General features: G+C 45.7%; 1 protein-coding gene across 1 annotated transcript in view; it reads left to right on the top strand.

Annotated features, from left to right (window-relative positions):
* FAXDC2 (fatty acid hydroxylase domain containing 2) overlaps nucleotides 1–26,310 on the top strand; it is a 31,656-nt gene that overhangs the window by 2,304 nt on the left and 3,042 nt on the right. Inside the window, 6 exon segments of the mRNA NM_001257519.1 lie at nucleotides 10,609–10,656; nucleotides 12,878–12,969; nucleotides 13,088–13,191; nucleotides 16,611–16,732; nucleotides 24,246–24,451; nucleotides 25,262–25,367. Coding sequence (NP_001244448.1) covers nucleotides 10,609–10,656; nucleotides 12,878–12,969; nucleotides 13,088–13,191; nucleotides 16,611–16,732; nucleotides 24,246–24,451; nucleotides 25,262–25,367 — 678 coding nt within the window.

The following is a 26,310-nucleotide window of genomic DNA, read 5'->3' as shown; positions in this document are numbered from 1 at the left end:
CCATGTGGAGTTTGGAGCAAGTCACTTCTACTATCTAGGGCTTCCTCCTTAGCTTATAAAATGGAAGGGGTAAGCCAGATGAACATGAGGTCTTTTTTTTCCCCCTTTAAGAGTAAATTGTCTCAATAATTTTACAAGATATTTACAAAATAATACACTTTCACATAAAGGTGATGCATTTATATTTATAAAATAGGAACATTCATCAATCATGCAGAATATCTAGGAAACAAGAATATGAAAGAAAATCTGGGTCGGGCACGGTGGCTTATGCCTGTAATCCCAGCACTTTGGGAGGCCGAGGTGGGCATATCACCTGAGGTCAGGAGTTCTAGACCAGCCTGGCCAACATGGTGAAACCCCGTCTCTACTAAAAATACAAAAAATTAGCCAGGTGTGGTGGGGGTGGGTGCCTGTAATCCCAGCTACTTGGGAGGCTGAGGCAGGAGAATCGCTTGAACCCGGGAGGCGGAGGCTGCAGTAAGCCAAAGTCATGCCATTGCACTCCAGCCTGGGCAACATGAGTGAGACTCCATCTCGAAAAAAAAAAAAAAAAAAGAAAGAAAATCTGAAAGAGTTGGGCTGCAGATAAATAAAACTCAAGATTAAACCATCTGTATTCCTTCCAGCTTCACTTTATTCCTATGTCCTTTACTCAGATTCTTGAGGTTGTAAACATTAGCTATAGCTTCACTGTGTCATTTATCTAGATTGGGGATTCCTTAATAAAAAGCCTGCATAATGAGAATCATCTGCTTTCAACAAAACCACATAGGCAGGGCAGAGTGGCTCACGCCTGGAATCCCAGCACTTTGGGAGGCCAAGATCGCTTGAGCCCAAGGGTCTAAGACCAGCTTGGGCAACATAGGGAGATCCCACCTTTACAAACATTTTTTAAAAATTCACCGCCGACATGGTGGCACAGACCTGTAGTCCCAGTTACTCAGGGGACTGAGGTGGGAGGATCACTGGAGCATAGAAGATTGAGGCTACGGTGAGCTATGATTGAGCCATTGCACTTCAGTCTGGGCAACAGAGCAAGATGTTATCTCTAAAAAATAAATAAAATCCTTGGTTCACACTAAAAAACAAACAAACAAACAAAAAACCAGAACCACACCAAAAAGCATCTAATTTGCTACTAGGGAGGCTGAGGCAGGAGGATCACCTGACCCCAGGAAGTCGAGGCTGCAGTGAATCATGACTGGGTCACTGCACTCCAGCCTGGGTAACCGAGTGAAACCCTGTCTCAAAATAAATAAATAAATAAAATTTGGATAAACTCACAATAGATATCAAATTCACATTAAGGGAGTATCTATTCATTGTTGTAAAATATTAGAATCTTTGGCCAGGCATGGTGGCTCATGCCTATAATCCCAACACTTTGGGAGGCTGAGGTGGGAACATCACTTGAACCCAGGAGTTTGATACCAGCCTGGGCAAAGTAGTGAGACCCCGTCTCTAAAAATTAAAATAAATAAATAAATGTTTTAAAAATCTTTACTTTTAGTGCACTTCATTTCTTTCTGTCCTCTGAATGTATTCCATTTTAAAATAAGTATGCCATTATCCTCCTTTCTCTGGAAAATCAAAGTTATACGATTTTATAAAATAGGGCAAAAAGCATGTCTTATTCATCTTTCTATCCCCTGTGCCTAGCATTGTCTCTGGCATGTGATAAATATTTCTTGAAAGAATAATTAGTATTTTAGAGAAAACCTGTCCTTTGGTATTAAAACACACACACACACACACGTGTGCGCACACGCACACACATACACACTATCTAGTTCACTATTCATGGCTAATACAAGCCAATCTCATTCCTTTGTGTCCCTTTCAATCCCTGACACTTAACCCTGTGTTCATCAATATCAATGTATTCTATACTTTTGTAGTCTCAGTTGGTATAATGAGCACTGAATTCAAGTTCTGCCACTAAATATGTGTCCAGGCCAGGCGCAGCGGCTCACGCCTGTAATCCCAACACTTTGGGAAGCCAAGGCAGGCAGATCGTGAGGTCAAAAGATTGAGACCATCCTGGCCAACACGGAGAAACCACGTCTCTACTAAAAAAAAAAAAAAAAAAAAATGACCATCCTGGTTAACACCGTGAAACCCCGTCTCTACTAAAAATACAAAAAAATTAGCCAGGCGAGGTGGCGGGCGCCTGTAGTCCCAGCTACTCGGGAGGCTGAGACAGGAGAATGGCGTGAACCCGGGAGGGAGCTTGCAGTGAGCCAAGATCGCGCCACTGCACTCCAGCCTGGGTGACAGAGTGAGACTCTGTCTCAAAAAAAAAAAAACAAAAAAAAAACAAAAAAACAAAAATTAGCTGGACTTGGTGATGCATGCCTGTAATCCCAGCTACTCAGGAGGCTGAAGCAGGAGAATTGCTTGAACCCGGGAGGCAGAGGATGCAGTGAGCCGAGATCACACCACTGCACTCCAGCCTGCCAACAGAGTAAGACTGCATCTTAAAAAAAAAAAAAAATAGGTGTTCAGTTGGAAGCCAAATACTGAATATCTCTGCACCTCCACTTCTTCAGATAGGTAATGGAGGCATCTGAATAGATGAGCTCTAATACGACTTCCAGTTTTTTTGTTTTTTGTTTTTTGTTTTTTGAGAGTCTTGCTCTGTGGCCCAGGTTGGAGCATAAGCCACCACATCTGGCTAATTTTTTTAATATTAATATTTTGTGGATACAGGGCTCCCTGTGTTTCCCAGACTGACTCAAGCAATCCTCCCGCTTCAGCCTCTCAAAGTGCTGGGATGACAGGCGTAAGCCACCATGCCCAGTCCAACTTCTAGTTCTTAAGACGGCACACTTCAAAAGGTAGAAAAAAAGAATTAGTCAAGTCAGAGAAAGTAATGACTATGGTACTTCAGTGTATTAGTAAATGTTGTTGCTAGTTTTATTGCCAAAATTTCTAACTTGAACACTATCATTAGCAAAGAGTGTTAAGGAGCTTCTTTGGGTGAAGACCCATCTGCCTACCATGTTTGAGGTCTCCCCTAGAACCTTTCTGACTGACCATGTTCATGTAAAACTGAAAACACGTCCTCAGGCAGGCGGAGAGGCACAGAAAGCAAGCTGCTTTGGCATAAAATATTCAGCAGAACAATACAGTTGGAGGACTCAGTACCTAGATAAGTATCTCTGGAGATGGCATATGGCCATATTGGCATAACTAAAGAATAAATGACATGTCAGGAAATGCTTCGTTGGTTCTAATGAAATGAGATGTCAACAGATAAATGCTGCTGCTCTTACAGCCAAGAAGCATTCCCACGACCAGAAAGTAAGCAATCATTTTCCCTTTGGCCAGAAGGCGTACGTGGAGCATAGGAGTCCAGTGTCAAACATACTTATCAGCCCCTAATCACTCAGTCTCAGCAATACCCAGTTTCCATAACATGGACACAGTGGGCGTGATCAGCACTCTGCCCTGTAGAGTGAACCAGAGCTGCCTTCTTCCAGAGCCAAGATCTTATTGTACTGACAGTCATCTAGTTCCTCTTGGTTTTTGTTTTTAATTGCAATATCTGATTCTGTTTCTTTATACTTTATACCCAGCCTGTATGTCAAAAGGGTTTGAGGTAGCTTCCAATAAAAGGATATATAGAACAGCTTCAAATAAATAAAAACTGGTAAGAAACCATCAGACAATAACCTATATCATTTTGGTGGGGAAGGTGTGATTTGTAGAGAAAATAAACAGGTGCTTTAAAAAGAGGGGTAAAAATGGATTATCCAATTTTCTTTGCACACCATAAGAAAGCATACCACTTCTTCCAAAGAGGAAAAACTTCTGTGCACTTATTCTTTTTTGGTCTTTATCTGCTCAGTCTCTATGTGTACTTGTTTCTTTTTTTTTTTTTTTTTTTTTTTTTGGAGGCAGGGTCTGGCTCTGTCATCCAGGCAGGAGTGCAGTGATGCAATCACAGCTCATTGCAACCTCCACCTCCCCAGCTCAAGTGATCTTCCCACCTAATCTTTTTTAATTTTTTGAAGAGACAGGGTCTCACTATGTTGTCCAGGCTGGTCTTTTTTTTTTTTTTTTTTTTTTTTTGAGACAGAGTTTTACTCTGTTGCCCAGGCTGGAGTGCAGTGGCGTAATCTCAACTCACTACAGCCTCCACTTCCCAGGTTCAAGCAATTTTCCTGTCTCAGCCTCCCAGTAGCTGGGATTACAGGTGCCCACCACCATGCCCAGCTAATTTTTGTATTTTTACTATAAGTAGGGTTTTGCCATGTTGGCCAGGCTGGTCTTGAACTCCTGACCTCAAACAATCCACCCACCTTGGCCTCCAAAGTGCTTGGATTACAGGCATGAGCCACTGCACCCGACCCCAGACTGGTCTTAAACTCCCAGGTTTAAGCAATCCTCCTGCCTTGGCCTCCCAAAGTGCTGGGAATACAGGCATGAGCCACCCTGCCCAGCCATACTTAACTTCTTTATTGGAATCATCTTCTGTATCCTCATAAAAAGTATACTGCTTCTTCTTAACAACTAAATAATGGAGTAGGGAATGTCGTCAATGGCTATTTTGGTATTCATGTGGCAGACTGTTAAATATTTTAAATATTTTTTTCTCTTCTATCTATCTTGTTTAACTATGGTCTGACTAAAAACAGCATTCTTCAGATAAGCTAAAATGCAGTCTGGGAAGAAAGTTCAGTTTTGAAGTTGGAGACCATGTATCCAAGAGCATGAAGAAAGCCTGGACACTGTCTTCCCTATAGAGATTTCTTGGTATACCAGATCTCCTGCCTGTCTAGTAGTTTCTTAGCTCTGGCCCAGACCTCTAGCCCAGTACTTTGGATATAAATTTCGGAATGATGAATATGTATCCAGACTGAGAGTTTCTCATTTTTGCATCTTCGGCAATTTCTACAGCTCCTTGCACATAGTAAGTTCATAAATGTTTTTGGAAGGAATGGATGAGCTCCTAAAGATCAAAGGCCATGTCTCATTTGCTTTGCAAGCTCTTAGCAAAGATAATGGAGTTGATAAGACAGGGAAAAGGCTAGGAGACTTGGACTTGTAAGTGAAGTTCCCTGTGGCATGGCATGGCAGAAATAGTTCTATAAGCTTGAAAAGCAAACAAACCAACCCCAATTCCTCTCTACTCCCTTCCCAAACAGGATAGTTATCTCAACAGGGTCAACAGAACCTTTTATACTTCCTACACTGAAGAGGAAAATCCACATTGACACGAAGGCTCTGCCTGTTTGCAGATGGTTTGCAGACATTTAGATCTCCCAAGTATTTCCCAAGTTGAGGTGTTTGTTTTGACACTTGGTTCCTTGTCATCAAAATATTTGAGCTGGGCCTGGTGGTTCATGCCTGTAATCCCAGTGCTTGGGAGACTGAGGCAGGAGGATCTCTTAAGCCCAGGAGTTAGAGACTAGCCTCAGCAACATAGCAAGACCCCATCTCTATTTTTTTTTTTTTTTTTTTTAAAGAGGGCTGGGTGCAGTGGCTCACACCTGTAATCTCAGCACTTTGGAAGGCCAAGGCAGGCAGATCATGAGGTAGGAGATCGAGACCATCCTGGCAAAAATGGTGAAACCCCGTCTCTAGTAAAAAAAAAAAAAAAAAAAAAAAAATTAGCTGGGCGTGGTGGTGCGTGCCTGTCATCCCAGCTACTTGGGAGGCTGAGGCAGGAGAATTGCCTGAATCTGGGAGGCAGAGGTTACTGTGAGCCGATATGGCACCACTGCACTCCAGCGAGAGTGACAGAGCAAGACTCCGTCTCAAAAACAAAAAACAAAAAAAAAAAAACCACACAAACGGCAGGGCGCAGTGGCTCACATCTGTAATCTCAGCACTTTGGGAGGTCGAGGCGGGTGGATCACACAGTCAGGAGTTTGAGACCAGCCTGGCCAATATGGTGAAACTCCATCTCTACTTAAAAAAAAATACAAAAAAATTAGCTGGGCATGGTGGCATGCCTGTAATCTCAGCTACTAGGGAGGCTGAGGCAGAAGAATTGCAAGAACCCAGGAGGTGGAGGTTGCAGTGAGCCAAGATCGTGCTGCCACGCTCCAGCCAAGGTGAAAGAGTGAGACTCCATCTCAAAAAAAAAAAAAAAAAAAGGACACAAACAAACAAAAAGCATGGGGGGGGAAATGAAACATTTGATAGGTTTAGCCCTAAAAGTACCTAACACCACTACCTCCCTTGTGCTTAATGATCCATGCTTTTTGGGACTCTGGACAGCAAAGTGCCAGGCTGAAAATGACCCAAGCCAGGCACAGTGGCTCATGCCTGTAATCCCAGCACTTTGGAAGGCCGAGGCAGGTGGATCACCTGAGGTCAGGAGTTCGAGACTGGCCTGGCCAACATGGCGAAACCCCGACTCTATTAAAAATACAAAAAATTAGCTGTGCGTGGTGGCAGGCCCCTGTAATCCCAGGTACTTGGGAGGCCGAGGCAGGATAATCGCTTGAACCAGGGAGGCGGAGGTTGCAGTGAGCCAAGATTGTGCCACTGCACTGCACTCCAGCCTGGGTGACAGAGTGAGACTGCCTCAAAAAAAAAAAAAAAAAAAAAAAAGAATATGACCTTGCCTCATTCCAGAATCCTAGCACTGTGTGAAGGGCAGCTTCTCTGAAGGGACCCTTATCTACCTTGGAGATGCGGGCCAAACTCAGAATCGAGCCACAGGAACTGCTTAGGACAATGAGGGTGAAGAAAATAATTATTTAAAGAATAATTATTTGGAATCTTCATAAGCCCAATTTATTAACTAACATCTGTTGTCCTAGTTGTGGGGCAGGGGTGTTTACATAGGTTTAGGCTGAGACTTACCATCCTGAAATGCTTGCTCAGCTGTCCTGGAAGCTCAGGGGGTGCAGAATATGACTACAGAGCACCCTCTAACCCCCAAGTCCACAAAGGAATCCCAGCTGCCGTTCAGTATCAGAACCTGGAGTGAAGGAATGCCTGCAGCTGCACTCTACTAACTTTTCTTTTTCTGGTTTTCCCAGAACTTGCATTGAGGCAGAAACTGCACACTGACAAGCCACAGTAGTTTCCCTTGCTGTCAGTCAGGCAATGTTTGGGAAGGGAGAAGCAGAAGGGAGCGTGGGTAAAGCAGGCCTAGGAGTGTGGACAGGGCCCTGTATTATCTAGAGTGTCTGAAACCCATTCCCCTGCCTCCAGGTGGGGGTTAGGCCCACGCCACACCAAACATCCTGACGCCTTCTCTCAAGTCAGAGGCTGTCTCCCTGACAGGTATCCGATGTCTCGGTATTTCTCCCTGAGAGGCTCTTCCTCTAAGCTAACTGCACCCCTCCTACTGTAATGGGACTCACAGTGGTAATGATAAGCAGCTTGCTTATCACCTCCTTCTGGTGTCCTAACTCCTCGAACACTGAAAGACACTTTATAGGTCACCATTCCCTCTTCCTTTCTTCAGCCTAAGTAATCTGTAAAAAAATATGTGGGCTGGGCACAGTGGCTCATGCCTATAATCCTGGCACTTTGGGAGGCCAAGGTGGGAGGATCGCTTGAGCTCATGAATTTGAGATCAGTCTGGGCAATGTAGTGAGACCCTGTCTCTACAAAAAATACAAAAATTAGCTGGGTATGGTGGTTTGTGCCTGTAGGCTGTATTCCCAGCTACTCAGAAAGCTGAAGTGGGAGAATTGCTTGAGTCTGGGAGGCTTGAGGCTGGGAGGCAGAGGTTGCAGTGAGCCATGATCAGGCTACTGCACTCCAGCCTGGGCAACAGAGCAAGACCCTGTCTCAAAAAAAAAAAAAAAAAAGAAAAAGAAATGTGAATGAGGCTGGGCATGGTGGTGTACACCTGTAGTCCCAGCTACTCAGAAGGCTAAGGCAGGAGGATCCCTTGAGCCCAGGAGTTTGAGTCCAGCTTGGACACCATAGGGAGACCCCATCTCTTAAAAAAAAATCAATTTAAAAAAAGGGTTCACGCCTGTAATTTCAACACTTTGGAAGGCTGAGGCAAGAGGATTGCTTGAAGCCAGGAGTTCAAGACCACCCTGGGCAACAAAGCAAGACCCCCATCTCCTGATTGTTAAAATAAAAATTAAAAAAATATGGGTCAAAGGGGAGCAGTTATTTCCTAAGGTCATAGGTGATAAACATGCATTTAGAATAATAAAACCAAGTACGATCATATACAAAACAATAAAACATCTGCAGAGATGGAAATAAGTGGCACAAAGTCCAGTTTGGAACTTGGGTCCTAAGTCTGGCTCTGCTACTTATCATCTGTAGACTCTGGGAGGTCACCTGCCTCTTCTTGTCTAGATTCTTTCATCCTTGTAACATGGCGGGACCAGATGATCTGTAGTGCTCGTCTCCAGCCAGGTTATGACACTATCTAATAGGGAAGGCCAATGGGATAACATGTGCTAGCTTCTCTGGACTGGTGTGCCTGCCTTGAATGCTGTGGTTGGGTCTGTGAGTTTAGTTAGGCTCAGGTGAAAGATGCTGGGAATGACAGGTGCTGTCTACAGGGATGACAGAGTGACGGAGGAGAATTCGTCATCTAAGTTTCAATTACTATTATTTAAATTTAAAATTTTTGAACAACTAGTACATTCATATGGTCCAAAATTTCAACCATATAAAAACAGAAAATATTTATTGCCAGTATTGTTTTTTGTTTGTTTGTTTGTTTGAGACAGGGTCTCACTCTGTTGTCCAGGCTGGATCAGTGGTGTGATCATGGCTCATTGCAGTCTCCGTCTCCCAAGCTCATGTGATCTTCCCAGTTCAGCCTCTCAGGTGGCTGGGACCACAGGCATGTGCTACCACACCTGGCTAATTGTTTTTTATTTTTTGTAGAGACAGGGTGTCTCTATGTTTGCCCAGGCTGGTCTTGAACTCCTGGACTCAAATGATCCTCTTGCCTTGGCCTCCCCAAGTGTTGGGAATACAGGTGTGGGCCACTGCACCTAGCCTCAGACGTATTTCTTTTCTCTTTTTTTGAGACGAAGTGTTGCTTTGTTGCCCAGGCTGGAGTGCAGTGGTGCAATCTCGGCTCACTGCAACCTCTACCTCCCAGGTTCAAGCGATTCTCCTGCCTCAGCCTCCTGAGTAGCTGGGACAACAGGCATGCATCACCATGCCTGGCTAATTTTTGTGTTTTTAGTAGAGATGGGGTTTTGCCATGTTGGCCAGGCTGGTCTTGAACTCCTGATCTCAGGTGATCCACTCACCTTGGCCTCCCAAAGTGCTGGGATTACAGACGTGAGCCACCTGTACCCGGCCCTCAGACATATTTTTTTTTTTTTTTTTTTTTTTGAGACAGAGTCTCGCTCTGTCGCCCAGGCTGGAGTGCAGTGGCCGGATCTCAGCTCACTGCAAGCTCCGCCTCCCGGGTTCACACCATTCTCCTGCCTCAGCCTCCTGAGTAGCTGGGACTACCGGCGCCTGCCACCTCGCCCGGCTAGTTTTTTGTATTTTTTAGTAGAGACGGGGTTTCACCATGTTAGCCAGGATGGTCTCGATCTCCTGACCTCGTGATCCACCCGTCTCGGCCTCCCAAAGTGCTGGGATTACAGGCTTGAGCTACCGCGCCCGGCCAGACATATTTCTAATGATTGTCCTTCTAGCCAATTCTTGTTAGGCTGCATTTTTAAATGAGGTTAATGCCTGATATTCATATTCTTTTTATTTTCCATAGAACTGCTGATTGGTTTCCGAAAAATCTTGGTTCATGTTTTTTTTTTTTTTTTTGAGACGGAGTCTCGCTCTGTCGCCCAGGCTGGAGTGCAGTGGCCGGATCTCAGCTCACTGCAAGCTCCGCCTCCCGGGTTCACGCCATTCTCCTGCCTCAGCCTCCCGAGTAGCTGGGACTACAGGCGCCCGCCACCTCGCCCGGCTAGTTTTTTTTTTTTTTTGTATTTTTTAGTAGAGACGAGGTTTCACCGTGTTAGCCAGGATGGTCTCGATCTCCTGACCTCGTGATCCGCCCGTCTCGGCCTCCCAAAGTGCTGGGATTACAGGCTTGAGCCACCGTGCCCGGCCAGTTCATGTTTTTAAACCAACCAACAAGTAATACTAAAGAGCAAACCAAACCAACTTGCTAGAACTACTCTTTGCGTTCTGAGTAAGTTCATTTTTTTTTCTCTTACAGCAACAGCTCTCTAATAAAAGGGAGAAATGAAGAGAGCATAAATAAGTTTTTCAAGAAAGCATTAGAATACATTTTTGGCGGGGCGTAGTGGCTCATGCCTGTAATTCCAGCACTTTGGGAGGCCAAGGCAGAAGGATAGCTTGAGTCCAGGAGTTCGAGACTAGCCTGCGTAACATAGTGGGACCCTGCCTCTTAAAAAAGCATTATCATACATTTTTGTAGTTGGTAGACCTAGCAGCTCCCTCCCTTCCATCACTCTTTTTCTTTTCTGGCATTTTTCTAGCTATTCTTGTACATTTATCTTTCCATGTAAGTTTTCAAATCAATTTGTCTGGTTTCAGGAAGAACAACCAACCTATTGTTTTTTTTGTTTTTTTGTTTTTCAAAAATCACTGCTAGCCATACACTTTGATTTTCTCCACTCCCTACTTCCTTAGATGTTTATGAAAATAACTCCCCGGCTTGCCTGTGCTTTCTCATTCCAGATGAAGGGAGAAGCTGGACATATGCTACACAATGAAAAGTCAAAGCAGGTAAATGCCAGCACCTCACCCCCAAACTGGTGAGAATGTAGTCAGTGGCTCTTGCCATAGCTGCACTTGCTATGCATCCAACATCTCCCCCAAGGGTTCGGGGTGGCTGACACATGGTAATGTCTTCATTTCAGTAACTGAGCAGAGTCCCCTTGACTCCAAACTGCCTTTTACCCACAACCCCTTTGCCTGAATGCAGAGTGCAAATGTGCGTTATGGAATTGAAAAGCGCTGTAACTGTCCCTCCCTTCTTCTCTTGGCTATCCTGCCTATAGCCCTTGGCATGCCCTATGCCTCAGGCCTTTGGAAAACCCCTTTCTATAACTTCCCTGGGGACAACAGAGGCTTTCTGGGGGTAGCTGAGAACTGGCTCTTGACCCCAGCTAACTCCTGCACTGCGTTTTCCTGCACATCACAGAGGACCTTTGTCCTGTTTATATTTCCTTCATTTGGGCTGCTAGAGAGATGAAAAAACCCAACATCCCCGAACAAGTATCTAATTCTGTATGTGAAATTGAGGTTTTAATCTGAGTTTGGTTTGATCAAACTCAGAAGATTAAAACTTCCAATGAGTCTAGAAAAGTTCCTGAAAATAGCCCTCAGAGGTGAGGCAGGCAGATTACCTGATGTCAGGAGTTCAAGATCAGCCTCGCCAACATAGCGAAACCCCATCTCTACTAAAAATCCAAAAATTAGCTGGGCATGGTGGCAGGCACCTGTAATCCCAGCTACTCCAGAGGCTGAGGCAGGAGAATCGCTTGAACTTGGGAGGTAGAGGTTGCAGTGAGCCGAGATTATACCACTGCACTCCAGCCTGGGCAACAGAGTAAGATTGTCTCAAAAAAAAAAAAAAAAAAAAAAAGTAGTGTCCTATTAGATCAGCTCCTCCATCACCCCCTCTGACACCCTGTTCATGGCCCCATTAGCTAATTGCAGGTGAGCCCCAGGTACACACACTGTAGGGACCACCACCTCCAGTTATTTCCTATGAAAGAATATGAGCAGACCCCATCTGAATTTAGAAACAGAATATGAGTGGTCATTTGTAATTCCTGTCTGTGGTACAATGGAAACTGGTGATACACCTGGCAGCTGGTGTTTTCCCTCCCTGAATCTGGGGCATTTTTTGGTCATCAAGCTCACAATGACTTCTGGTTTAGAGGAGAACCTTTTGGAGGGGAATATATAAGGACCTCCCAGTGATTTCCAGTGGTCTCTCCTTGACCCACAGAATGGCTAGTCGTCTTGTCCAGCTGGGAGCCTGGGCTAATCTTGCTGGAAGGCAGAGAGGGGTTATTAAAAGTCAGAAAGTGGCTGGGCGCAGTGGCTCGCGCCTGTAATCCCAGCACTTTGGGAGACTGATGTGGGTGAATTGCTTGAGCTTTAGAATACTACAACATGGCGAAACCCCAGCTAACTTCTCTACTAAAAATACAAAAATTAGCTGGGCATGGTGGCAGGCACCTGTAATCCCAGCTACTCAGGAAGCTGGGGCAGAAGAATCGCTTGAACCCTGGAGGCAGAGGTTGCAGTGAGCTGAGGTGGTGACACTGCACTCCAGCCTGGGTGACAGAGCAACACTGTCTCAAAAAAAAAGTCAGAAAAGGTGTACAATTCACTCTTTTCTCCCAAAGCAAGAGGAGGGTAGGAATGGAAAAAATAGGCCTGGCCTATGGACACAGTGAAGCCCATATGACTGGGAAAGGATTTCCTCATCATGGTTTTGGCAGATGCTGCTATGATATCGCAACCTTGCCTGCCCATTGGAATTGCCTGGGGAACCCAGGTCCCACCCCCAGGGACTCTTATGTAATTGGATTGGAGGGGACCCTGGGTATTGGGACTTTTTTAAGCTCCCAGGTGATTCCAATGTGCAGATAATGGGTAGCTCTATTTGCCAAGAGGACTGGTGATGAAATCCTATGGCTGAACAGAGGTTTGCCTGTCCTCTGACTGACAGAATTGCCTGCTAGTTTCTCTGGAGTCAGGCTAATTCCCTTCCCTCCCCCAACTTGAACTCTAATTTTCATAAACACACCCATGTACAGCCTGAGAGCTCCTGATAAGGAAGAGGCTCCCACAGAAGCTGGGAAAAAGTCAGATGTGCCTTCCTGGTTTGTTGAGATCCTGATCCTACAGCATTAATGCTGTGCCTCAGCAGTGAGCTGGGTATAAAGGCAGGAGGCTTGCTGGGGTTTGACATTTCCTTGCCCTCCTCCAGGAGGGATACATCTGGGGCTCTATGAGGAGGACAGCTTTCATCCTGGGCTCTGGACTTCTCTCATTTGTGGCCTTCTGGAACTCAGTGACATGGTAAGTTGGCTCCACCCCGCTAGGGTGCAGTGTGGTGGTGGTTGGGGGTAGATCATAGGGGAAGGAGCTGTCCACCCACTCGTCTTCACCCAGAAACCTGAATGGTTTTTCTTCCAAGGCATCTTCAGCGATTTTGGGGTGCTTCTGGCTACTTTTGGCAAGCCCAGTGGGAGAGGCTGCTGACTACATTTGAAGGGAAGGAGTGGATCCTCTTCTTTATAGGTGAGGTTCCCAGACCACCAGCACCTAGCGTGTGGGTGCATGATTATAACTTAATTCTTTTTCTATTGTTTTGTTCTCTACTTTGGGAATTTTCAGTTTATTATTCCAAGGGATGAGGACTTGAAGTTCAAAAAAGTGGTAGTCCCAAAGAATACTAAATTTGTGGGCAGTCTGGAAACAGGATGTCTAAAAAAAGAAGCTGAGAAGTTGAGACTCCTCCCAAAATATAGAAAAATGAGAAATATTTTATGTAAAAATGAATGCACGTTTAGAGCAATAATCCTGTATTGCTTGTGTAATTCCACAAGCACAGAGGGCTGCCCTGTCTTGTCTGAGACTATGTACCCTGTACTTGGTACAGTCAGTGCTTGACAGCAAGTGGCCAGTCAATAAATATTTACTGACAGCTTAAATGGCTCCAAACAAGCCTAAGTAAATAAATGGAAGGAAAAGCCATGCAAACATAGATATTTATAATAGCATTATCTATAATAGTGATTGTCCTCAATCATACATTCACTCAAATCATAATTATACACAATTTAATATATATTATATGTAATATACATTTATTTATATTATTAATATGATATATAATGTTACTATGTGCTAAACTTGTTTGGAAAATATAGAAATATTTAAGATGGGAGGCCAGGCACAGTGGCTGACGCCTGTAATCTAGCACTTTGGGAGGCTGAGGCAGGTGGATCACGAGGTTAGGAGTTCGAGACCAGCCTGACCAACACAGTGAAAGCCCATTTCTACTAAAAATACAAAAAATTTAGCTGGGCGTGGTGGCAGTCTCCTGTAATCCCAGCTATTTGGGAGGCTAAGGCAGGGAGAATCGCTTGAACTTGTGAGGGGGGTTGCAGTAAGCCAAGATTGCACCACTGCACTCCAGCCAGGCGACAGTGTGAGGCTTCATCTCGAAAAAAAAAAAACAAAAAAGAAAGAAGTATTTAAGATGGGGCTGGGCACAGTGGCTCACGCCTGTAATCCCAACACTTTGGGAGGCCAAGGCAGGCGGATCACTTGAAGTCAGGGGTTCAAGACCAGCCTGGCCAATATGGCAAAACCCCTTTTTCACTAAACACACACACACAAATTAGCTGGGCGTGATGGTATGTGCCTATAATCTCAGCTACTCAGGAGGCTGAGGCATGAGAATTGCTGATGAACCCGGGAGGCAGAGGTTGCAGTCAGCCTATATGGTGCCACCACACTCCAGCCTGTGCAATAGAGCAAGACTCTGTCTCAAAAAAAAAAAAAAAAAAAAATTAAGATGGGCCAAGATTGGTGGCTCACACCTGTAATCCCAGCACTTTGGGAGGCCGAGGCAGGCAGATCACTTGAGGCCAGAAGTTCAAGACCAGCCTGGCCAACATGCTGAAACCTGTCTCTACTAAAAATACAAAAAATGAACCAGGCATGGTGGTGCATGCCTGTAATCCCAGCTACTCGGGAGGCTGAGGCACAAAAATCGCTTGAACTCAGGAGGCAGAGGTTGCAGAGAGCTGAGATAGTGCCACTGCACTCCAGCCTGCGTGACAGAGCAAGACTCTGTCTCAAAAAACAACACAAAAAGAAATATTTAAATGAAATGTTTTACTCCTCCATTAAAAAATGATGTCACAGTCTAGAAGGGAAGATAAAAAGTGTCAGTTGCCACAAAGCAAAATGCCCCTGAGGATTGTTTTCAACTAGAAGGATAAGTCTGACAATGGGTGGAACATTAAATATGACAGATTTAATGGGATCTTAAGCAGTCATTGAACAATGCAGATTACCTATGTATATGGGGAAAGTGGTAGAAAAACTTTATTAGCTTGAAGCTGCAATCTAAAAAAAACCCCAAATATTGTATATACTTTAGGTACAATCCTGTGAAAATTACCTATTACCTAGGTGATAAGCCAATATGAGAGGGAGAAAATGTTTCCAATTTTAAATGTTAGAGCTAGAAGAAGCTCAAGATCATCTTATGGTGTGCTTTTCATCTGTATTCCTCAGGCAGCCTTTGGAGTTCCAAGTAGGTAGACTCCTTGGCTGGCCCACTGGGTAACCACCAACCTTTTTTTTCCAAAGTAAAAATAGTTTATTTTTTCTGGGTATAAAATATGTGCTCATTGTTAAAAATAAAAATCAGGCAATTCAAATAAGCATAGAAAGTGTGAAAATCACCCTCTCTCTTATCTTCAAGAAATAACCACTGTTTATATATTAGTGTACATCTTTTATATATTGGGTATATAGTTGTACTTGTGAGATACCAACTATTTTTAAATCTTTCTTTCATTGAATAGATTGTAGGTATCTTTCCATGCCTATTAATGTAGACTTACTTAATACTCTAAGCTTCCCATTCTATTCCATTATATGGAAATACTCCAATCTATTTAGTCCATTCCCTACTAACGGGTATTTAGGCTGCTTTAAATTTTTTTTTTTTTAATGCTGTGACGGACATTTATGCATACGAATAGATGTGTCTCCTTTTCTTCTTTCTCCCTTTCTGTCTTAGCTTTCTGACTCTCTCACTGTATTACTTCAGATACTGCCAAATTGCCCTCTAGAAAGTTTGTACCAATCCTACTCCCCTACAGTGCTGGCAAGTATTTTCCAAGCCCCAGCTGCCACAGATACTTCCGTTGATGGAGCATGAAGGGTGCTGGCGGAGGGGCACAGACACAGAATTAAGCAAAGCCTAGTCCTAGCTGGGCATGGTGGCAGGTGCCGATAGTCCCAGCTATTCAGGAGGCTGAAGCAAGAGGATCACTTGAGCTTGGCAGGCCGAGGCTACAGTGAGCCATGATAGCACAACTGCACTTCCATCTTGGGTGACAGAGCGAGGCTTTGTCTCAAAAAAAAAAAAAAAAAAAGAAAGAAAGAAAGAAAGAAAGATGAGTTTTCCATTTGGGGAGATACTGGCTAGATGACACCTGAGGTTCTGCTGGTCAGTTAGTAGGATGACAGGGATTACGTTTCCTGACTGACTCCTAGCCCAGGGCTCACTGTGACCCATACCATACAGAGTACTTCCTTTGCTTCTCCTTCCTTGGCAATTCATAAAGGGTTCAGTGGGCACAGACTCCCAAATGTCAACCTGAATTAATTTCTATTTTAGAGTGTATTATATATCTTAACATACTTTCATATGTATTTACATGAAAACCACCAACCACCTTGAAGGTGGTTGTCCTCATTTTACAGCTAAGAAAATGAATGGAGACACTCCTTAAGTGGACTGTCCCAGTTCCTACCCAAGACTACAGGTAACCCCTTGGTCCCAAGCCCTAAGACCTCCCTGGCAAAGAAATGTCTAGGATGAAGCCTCAGTCACCATAAAAAGGTGTGTTCCGTTAGTCTATGTGCTGCGAGAACCCAAAGTCGCCCTGACTGTTTCTGCTTCCCAATCTCAGGTGCCATCCAAGTACCTTGTCTGTTCTTCTGGAGCTTCAATGGGCTTCTACTGGTGGTTGACACAACAGGAAAACCTAACTTCATCTCTCGCTACCGAATTCAGGTCGGCAAGAATGAACCTGTAAGTATTATTGCAACTTCTCCTGGTCAAAGCACAGGAAGCAAGAGCTAAAGCTACACTCAGAATTTTCACCACTGGCCCAGGAGAGACCTGGCCAGTGTGAGCCAAGTTATTAGCAACAAGGCTCCCCCAGTTTAGAAGGTTAAAGAGAGGAAATAATTTGCCCACAATCTCAGAGTCACTCAGCTAGTAGCCAGTCAAGACCAATGTTCTGGTCTCCTGATTCCTGGCCCAGGCTCTGGACCTGCTTGTGGTGCCCCATGGGACTGTGGTCAGCCTGGCACTGAGAAGGCAGGCAACTCCACTTTACCCATAGGAATGGAGACAGCAATGGCTGGATGCTAGAATATGGGTAACAGCTGTTGTTGTGAGAGAGGGAGACAGCTGCAAAAACAATGGATAACCCCACTATAATAGGTGGACAGTATGGATTCTGAATGTATGGGCGGTGGCTGTCTTTTAAACAAGTCCTCCTTCCTAAATACTCAATTTGACCAATAATGCAAGGCACCAGGGCAAATCCATAACTGAGGCCCAGACCCTGCTTACAAGGCACTCCGACTTGCACAGTGCCAGGAAGTGGGTCCCACTGTTCCCTGAGTCTGGCTTGCCTTTTCTTACACAATAAGGAAGAAGTTGATTCTGAAACTCAGGTTCTTTCCCCAGCTCCACCCAAACCACATCCTGGCTTCTTTCCCAGACAAGACAATCATCTTTTAGTAATCTGCCCAGGTGTCTGGGTGAACCACCTCAGCTCTCAGGTCCTTCTGCCCCAGCCTAGCACTCCAGAAAGGCAAACAGTGCTCTTGACCCACTCCTTTGAAATGGGCCCCTTCCTGAACTGGAGCTGTTGGCCTGGCTTACCATCCCCCTCGCTTGGGACAACAGCTGCCAGCCAGGCTCAGGGGCTTCCTCCAGGCCCAGCTTGGCAGGACATGAATCAGAGCCTAAAGTGTCAAACCCTGTGCTTGGTCCTCGAGAACCCTTCATCTGTCAACCATGGCTGTTGTAGCACCATTGACTAATGCTCACATCTTCAACTGAGGCCAAGAACCTTCACTATTCAGATGAGGAAACAGGTGTTACATGGGTAAACTACGATTCAAACTCAGGCTTTTTGACTTCAGGGCTTACATTCTTAATCGGCTCTCCAGAATATTACCTGCCGCCTGTACAACCTTATAGTCTACACAATGACTACAGAGCTACATTGGAAGATCTCATTGCATTCTGCAGAAGCTGAGGTTCAGAAATGTCCAGTGACTAGTTCAAGATCAGATTGCTACTAGGAAACAGAGCCAGGGCTCATCCCATCTGACACCAAGTCCAGTGCTTCTGTACCATGTGCACCCTCAGGTGGGCACAGAAGTAGGAAAGAAACTCACGAGGCCATTTAATCTTTGGCTTTTTCCACGAAGGACTGGCCCCTGAACTAAGACATCAGAAACAGATCCTCAAGTGGGAGCTGAATGCTACCTGGTGTTCCTATGATCCATCCCTGCTCTGTTTACTCTCTCACTGCCTGAATGGCTACTTCACACCTCTCTAACACCTCCTCCCCTAACCGCTGGCAGAGGGAAGGCCTTGCTTCCCATTTCACTAAGAAAATTTAAGGCTGGGCGTGGTGGTTCATGCCTGTAATCCCAGCACTTTGGGAGACCAAGGTGGGCAAATCACTTGAGCTCTGGAGTTCAAGACTAGCCTGGGCAACATGGCAAAATCCTGCCTCTGCTAAAAATACAAAAATTAGCTGGGCGTGGTGGCACATGCCTGGAGGAGAATCGCTTGAACCTGGGAGGCACAGGTTGCAGTGAGCCGAGATTGCACCACTGCACTCCAGCCTGAGTGACAGAGCAAGACTCTGTCTCAAAAAAAAAAAAAAGAAAGAAAAGAAAAAGAAAAAGAAAATTTAAGCAGGCTGGGGCACAGTGGCTCAGGCTTGTGATCTCAGCACTTTGGGAGGCAGAGACAGGAGGATTGCTTGATGCCAGGAGTTCAAGACCAGCCTGGGCAACATAGTGAGATCCCTGTCTCTACAAAAAAAATTTTATTTTAATTAGCCAGGCACAGTGGTGTGTGTCAGTCTCAGCTAGTCAGGAGGCCGAGGCAGGAGGATCACTTGAACCTAGGAGTTCAAGGCTGAAGTGAGCCATGATTGTGCCACTGCACTCCAGCCTTGGAGACAGAGGGAGACACTGTCTCTAGGAAAAAAAAAAAAAAAAAAAAAAAAACCAAAGCAAGTAGAAGAGTTTTATAGATGCACACCACATTGGCCAATGATCAGCACCTGCACCCACATGCTCTGCCTGCCCACCTCATACCACAGGTGAACTCTCCTTGCTCCTGTCTGTGGGTGATTCCTCCCCTATCCGTGTACTACATCCAGGAAATGGCTGCAGTAATTCTCTCTTTGCTTTCTTGTATCTTCTTTTCTTTCTCTTTCTCTCATTATTCCTCTCTAGATTATTACAAACATGCAGTAATTTTTTTCCATCTTAAAAAAAAAAAAAAAACCCACCAAGTGTGGCTGCTCACTACTGTAATTCCAGACTTTGGGAGGCTGAGCCAGAAGAATTGCTTGAGCCCAAGAGTTAGAGATCAGCCTGGGTGACAGAGTGAGATCCTGACTCAAAAAGAAAAATAAATAATAAAACAGGCCAGGTGTGGTGGCTCACACCTGTAATCCCAGACTTTGGGAGTCTGAGGCAGGAGAATCACTTGCGCCCAGGAGTTCGAGACCAGCCCAAGCGACAGAACGAGATCCCATCTCCACAAAAAAAATTTTAACTAGGCAAGCGAGGTGGAATGTGCCTGTAGTCCCAGCTACTTGGGAAGCTGAGGCGGGAAGACTGCTTGAGCCCAGGAGGTTGAGGTTACAGTGAGCTATGATCATACCACTACACTCTAACCTGGGTGACAGAGCAAGACACTGACTCGAAAAGAAGAAAAAAAACAGGCCAGGTGGAGTGGTTCACACCTGTAATCCTACCACTTTGTAAGGCTGAGGCAGGAGGAATGCCTAAGCTTAGGCGTTTGAGACCAGTCTGGGCAACATGACGAAACACCCCACCCAACAATGTCTCTACAAAAAATACAAAAATTAGCTGGGTGTGACGGTGCACACCTGTAGTCCTAGCTACTTGGGAGGCTGAGGTGGGAGGATTGCTTGAGCGTAGGAGGTTGAGGCTGCAGTGAGCTGTAGTTAGGTGTAATGGCCTCACCTAATATGTCCTCTCACAACAGGCTGGCGAGACCTGGCCTCGCGATGGGATGGAAGTAAACAAAGAGTGCACTCCAGCCTGGGTGACAGAGTGAGACCCTGTCTCACAAAAAACAGACACACACACACACACACACACACACGAACACACAAACCAAAGCAACAGAAAAAACAACCCTTAACTAGCAAAGTTCTTTAAAAGAGTTATCTATATAGTTTCCAGTTCCTCTCTGTCCACTCTTATTTGGGTTTTGTTGTTTGTTTTTTTTTTGAGACAGTCTCCCTCTGTCACCCAGGCTGGAATGCAGTGGCACCGCAGTCTTGGCTCACTGTAAACTCTACTTCCTGGGTTCAAGCAATTATTCTGCCTCAGCCTTCCAAGTAGCTGGGATTACAGGCATGTACCACCACACCTGGGTAATTTTTGTATTTTCAGTAGAGATGGGGTTTCACCGTGTTCGCCAGGCTGGTCTCGAACTCCTGACCTTAGGTGATCCACTAGCCTCAGACTCCCAAAGTGCTGGGATAAAAGGCGTGAGCCACCACGCCCGGCCATCTGTCTACTCTTTTCCCCAACATTTTGTAATTATGAAAAACGTTAAAAATACATACAGAAAGTTGAAAAATAATGTAAGAATTATGCATTTACATATCACTTAGATTCACCAATTTTAAACATTTTATTTTTGCTTTATATAGAAAAATATAAATATATATGCATCTATACATTTTTCCTATTTGAAAGTAAGTTTGAGACATCATAAAACTTGACCCCTAAATCCTTCAGCCTGCATCTCTCCTAATCACAAAAGTATTGTCTCATTTTCTTTACAAACCTCCAAATCAGGTGTCACACCTAGAAAAAGGCTCTAGCAACATTTCTTTTGGCAAGTTCGCCAATGATATGGTTTCATTAGAGCAGCAGAGACATTTCCACAGCTGCTGACTCCCTCAGCCTTGAAATATTTTTTTCACGTGGCTTCCAGGACAACGTGCTTTCTAGGTACCCCTTTTTTTTTTTTTTTTTAAGAGACAGTCTCGCTCTGATGCCCAGGCGGAGTACAATGGCACGATCTTGGCTCACTGCAACCTCTGTCTCCCAGGTTCAAGCAATTCTCCTGCCTCAGCCTCCCAAGTAGCTAGGATTACAGGCACCTGCCACCATGCCCAGCTAATTTTTTGTATTTTTAGTACAGACAGGGTTTCACCAAGTTCCCCAGGCTGGTCTTGAACTCCTGACCTCAGCTGATCCATCCACCTTGGCCTCACAAACTGCTGGGATTACAGGCATGAGCCACCACACCCGGCTCCCCGTCACATCTGATTGTTCACTTCTTCACTGTCGCTTTCCTGATTCCTTCTCTTCTCTCCAACTTCTTTGTGTTGAATGTTCCATGGGTTCTGGCCTTGGTCCTCTTCTCTGTATTCATTCTCCCAGTTATCTCTTCAGTGCCATGACTTTAAATACCATCCATGGGCCAACAGCTCACACATTTATCTCTCTAGCCCAGAACTCTCTACTGAATTCCAAGCTGAAATATCCAACTCCCTCCTTGACATCTCCACATGGATACTAATAGAAATTGCCGGGGCCGGGCGCGGTGGCTCAAGCCTGTAATCCCAGCACTTTGGGAGGCCGAGACAGGTGGATCACGAGGTCAGGAGTTCGAGACCATCCTGGCTAACACGGTGAAACCCCGTCTCTACTAAAAAATACAAAAAACTAGCCGGGCGAGGTGGCGGGGGCCTGTAGTCCCGGCTACTCGGGAGGCTGAGGCAGGAGAATGGCGTAAAAACCCGGGAGGCAGAGCTTGCAGTGAGCTGAGATCCGGCCACTGCACTCCAGCCTGGGCGACACAGCGAGACTCCGTCTCAAAAAAAAAAAAAAAAAAAAAAAGAAATTGCCAATTCATGATGTCCAAAAGAACATTTCTGATTGTTCTGCCAAAGCCTTTACTTACTACCCATAGCTTCCCCAATCTGAGTGGACGGCGATTCCAATCCTCTAGTTGCTCAGGCCAAAAACTTTGGAGTCATTCTTGACTACTCTCTTTCCTTCATACTCCACATCCAATCTATCCGGGAACTCTATTAACTCTATTTCCGAAACAAATTCAGAATCCAATCACTTCTTACCACTTCTCATCACTTCCATCACTATTACCCTTGTCTAATTCACCATCATCTCTTGTCTATATTATTGCTTTTTTTTTTTTTGAGATGAAGTCTCACTCTGTCACCCAGGCTGGACTGCAATGGAGCAATCTTGACTCACTGCAATCTCTGCCTGCCGGGTTCAAGCGATTCTCCTGCCTCAGCCTCCTGAGTAGCTGGGATTACAGGCGCATGCTACCATGCCCAGCTAATTTTTGTATTTTTAGTAGAGATAGGGTTTCATCATATTGGTTAGGCTGGTCTCAAACTCCTGACCTCGTGATCTGCCTGCCTCGGCCTCCCAAAGTGCTGGGATTACAAAGTGAGCCACAGTGCCCGGCCTGCCTTTTTTGCCCTTTTTTTTTTTTTTTTTTGAGACGAAGTCTTGGTCTGTCACTGAGGCTGGAGTGCAGTGGCACAATCTCAGTGGCTCACTACAACCTACGCCTCCCAGGTTCAAGTGATTCTCCTGCCTCAGCCTCCCAAGTAGCTGGGACTACAAGCACATGCCACCACGCCCAGCTAAATTTTTGTATTTTTAGTAGAGATGAGGTTTCACCGTGTTAGCCAGGATGGTCTCAATTTCCTGACCTCATGATCTGCCCACCTTGGCTTCCCAAAGTGTTGGGATTACAGGCGTAAGCCACAGCCTCTGGCCTTTTTTTTTTCCCCCCCAAGAGATTGGGTCTCACCCTCTCATGCAGGCTGGAGTGCCTTAAACTCCTGGACTCACATGATCCTTCCACCCCAGCTTCCTGAATAGCTGGGACGACAGGTGCACACCACCACACCCAGCTTTTTAAAAAAAATTTGATGGGGTTTCGTTATGTTGCCAAGGCTGCTCTCAAATTCCTGGCCTCAAGTGATCCTCCCACCTCCACCTCCCAAAGTGCTGGGATTACAGGTGTGAACCACCATGCCTAGCCTGATATATATGTTTTTATGTTTGTTGTGTTTAGTCTACCTTTCTCACTGGAATATAAATTCCATGGGGGCAGGAATCTTTGTTTTGCTCATTGCTTTATTTTCAACACCCAGAACACTGAGTGCTACATAGTGGGTGCTCAATAAATATCAGTTAAATAAACAAATGAATAGACACATGTGATACCCCACCTCTGGGTCAAGGTTTGCAGAAGGTGTAATGGCCTCACCTAACATGTCCTCTCACAACAGGCTGGCGAGACCTGGTCTCACAATGGGATGGAAGTAAACAAAGAGTGAATTCTGAAATCAGTTAATGCATGCAGTGCCTGGAAAGGCTGGAGGAACAGGCAGGCCTCAAGCTGGGGACCGTTCTGAGCCCCTGTCTCGCTTTGGGGCAGAAATCCCACCAGCTCACAGAGGGTACTTGGAGAAATCCTTTCTAACCAAACAAGTTCATCAGCATCCAGGAACTTTCTGTGGTCACAGGACTGTTCCCTGGAGCCCCAGAGATCTAACAAAAGGAAGGGTCAAAGAGTTGCTGATTCTGGGGGAAAATACTGGATGTAGTATTGAGGCCAAATGGAGTTTGGACACTTGGGGCTAGCTCTGTACAGTGGACCGTGGTGGAAATGTTTGGGCAGGCCCCCATCTTCACAGCATCACTCTGAAAACCAGGAAGTTGGTCAAGAAGCTGAATAAGCAGCTCCTTGGCTTACCTGCTTCTTTGCTCTGGGCCTACTGCAGTGAGGCTGGACCATGTGAGGAGGCAGATGACCTTGATCTCTGCATCCAATCATGGACAAGGTTCTCTGACAAAGAGGGGCTAAACGGCTGAAATGGGGTGTCACTCAGAAAGTCACAGCCTTCTCCAAGCACCATGGAGGCTACCCAAGTTACCTGTAAATACATGGGGCCTGGCCAGAGAAATGGGGAGGGCAGTGGTGAGAATGTGCAGAACTAGGAAGAAGGCAGGTTCCAGCACAGACTGAAGGCTGCTGAAGTTTCCAAGGACAGGGGTATTACTCACCTGCCTAGCAGCCAGGGCCTTATTCTGCAACGTTTCCAGGCCCGGAGCTGGGTTGCAGTCAGGAGCTACTGGCTGTGTCCCAACATCTCTCCCAGAATCCAACCGGAGTGAGGGCCTCCTGTAAGCAGGTCACGGTGGAGCCTACTTCTCACACTCTTGTCCATCTCCTCCCTTCCCTTGGGCAGGTGGATCCTGTGAAACTGCGCCAGTCTATCCGCACAGTTCTTTTCAACCAGTGCATGGTATCTTTCCCCATGGTGGTCTTCCTCTATCCCTTCCTCAAATGGTGGGGAGACCCCTGCCGCCGTGAGCTACCCACCTTCCACTGGTTCCTCCTGGAGCTGGCCATCTTCACGCTGATTGAGGAAGTCTTGTTCTACTATTCACACCGGTGAGCAGTCCCTGCCTGAGGCACAGCTGTCTCCTCACCCTGTCTAGGGCTCACTGATCAACAAGGAAACTGAGGCCAGGTGCAGTGACTCACGCTTGTAATCCTGGCACTTTGGGAGGCTGAGGTGGGCGGATCACTTGAGCCCAGGAGTTTGAGACTAGCCTGGGGAATGTCAGGAGACCCCGTCTCTACAAAAAAATTTAAAAAAAATTAGCCAGGCATGGTGGTGTGTACTTGTAGTCCCGGCTACTCGGAAGATTGAGGTGGGAGGATCACATGAGCCCGGGAGGTCAAGGCTGTAGTGAGCTGTGATCACACCATTGCACTCCAGCCTGGGCGACAGAGCAAGACCTTGTCTCAAAGAAAAAAAAATAAAAGGAAACAGGCTTCTGAATTGAGTGTAGGCCAATAAAATACTCCCTGGCCTCAAGTCTCCCATTAAACGGTTAACAGGAAGACTAACAGTTGTCTCATAACTGACAACTTGGGACAAGTGAGGAATGAATGTCCAGAAGAGAAAAGGCCTCTCCGATTGTGTGGGGGCCAGGGCGCTTCCCATCCATTTCCTTATTCAGTCCTTTCTGGGCAGCATCCCATTTTATAGCAAATACAACTGGGGTAGAGGGGCAAAGCAACCCACTCCCAAACTATGCAGTATAAGGGCTGGGGTTGAAATTTGAAGCAGGTCTGGGTGTTTTTAACTTTGCTCCATGGATGTAACCCCTAGTTCCTATTTTTGGCTTCTCATGGACTGGTCGGGGAGGGAGAAAGAGGAATCAGCAGGTTATTAACTATTAACTATTTCCCCAGGCTCCTTCACCACCCAACATTCTACAAGAAAATCCACAAGAAACACCATGAGTGGACAGCTCCCATTGGCGTGATCTCTCTCTATGCCCATCCTATAGAGCATGTGGTGAGTAGAGCTCTACTCTCCCCATAGCAAAGGGCAGATGGCCCTAACCACCTTCCTGAAGCTCTTCTGCAGAGAACTTAGACCACACCGGCCCTTTTACTTCCCTTTTAAAAATAGCTACGATTTATTGTCAGCCTTCCATATGCCAGGCTATGTTAAGTGCCTAACACAGTTGTCTCATTTAATCATCCCAACAACTTTTTTTTTTTTCTTTTTGAGACAGGGTCTTGCTCTGTCACCCAGGTTGGAGTGCAATGGTGTGATCATAGCTCACTGCAGCCTCCAACTCCTGGGCGCATGTGATCCTTTAGCTTCAGTCTTCCAAATAGCTGAGACCACAGGTGTATACCACTGCATCTGGCTTTTTCTTTTCTTTTTTTTTTTTTAGATAGAGTCTCACTGTGTCATCTAGGCTGGAGCGCAATGGCGTGATCTCGGCTCACTGCAACCCCCCGCCTCCTGGGTTCAAGCGATTCTCCTGTCTCAGCCTGCCGAGTAGCTGGGATTACAGGCGTGTGCCACCACGCCTGGCTAATTTTTGTATTTTTAGTAGAGACAGGGTTTCACCACATTGGTCAGGCTGGTCTTAAACTCCTGACCTCGTGATCCACCCGCCTTGGCCTCCCAAAATTCTGGGATTATAGGAGTGAGCCACCGCACCCGGCCACATCTGGCTAATTTTTAAATTTTTTGTAGAGTCAGGATCCTGCTATTTTGCCCAGGCTGGCTGGAACCTCTGACCTCAAGCAATCCTCCCACCTCTGCCTCCCAAATTGCTGGGATTACAGGCATGAACCACCACACCTGGCTCCTCCAACAACCTTTTTAATCTTAATTTTGCTAACAAGAAAATTTAGGCTCAAACTGCGTAATTTGTCCCAAGTTACAAAGGTGAATGCCTTCAACAAATCAAAGTCCTGAAATTCTCACCTTCTCCAGATCT

Source organism: Macaca mulatta, chromosome 6 (assembly GCF_049350105.2).
Source record: "Macaca mulatta isolate MMU2019108-1 chromosome 6, T2T-MMU8v2.0, whole genome shotgun sequence".
NCBI classification, from domain to species: Eukaryota; Metazoa; Chordata; class Mammalia; order Primates; family Cercopithecidae; genus Macaca; species Macaca mulatta.
Note: the sequence above shows the minus strand (reverse complement) of the source record. Positions and strands in the feature narration are given on the sequence as shown.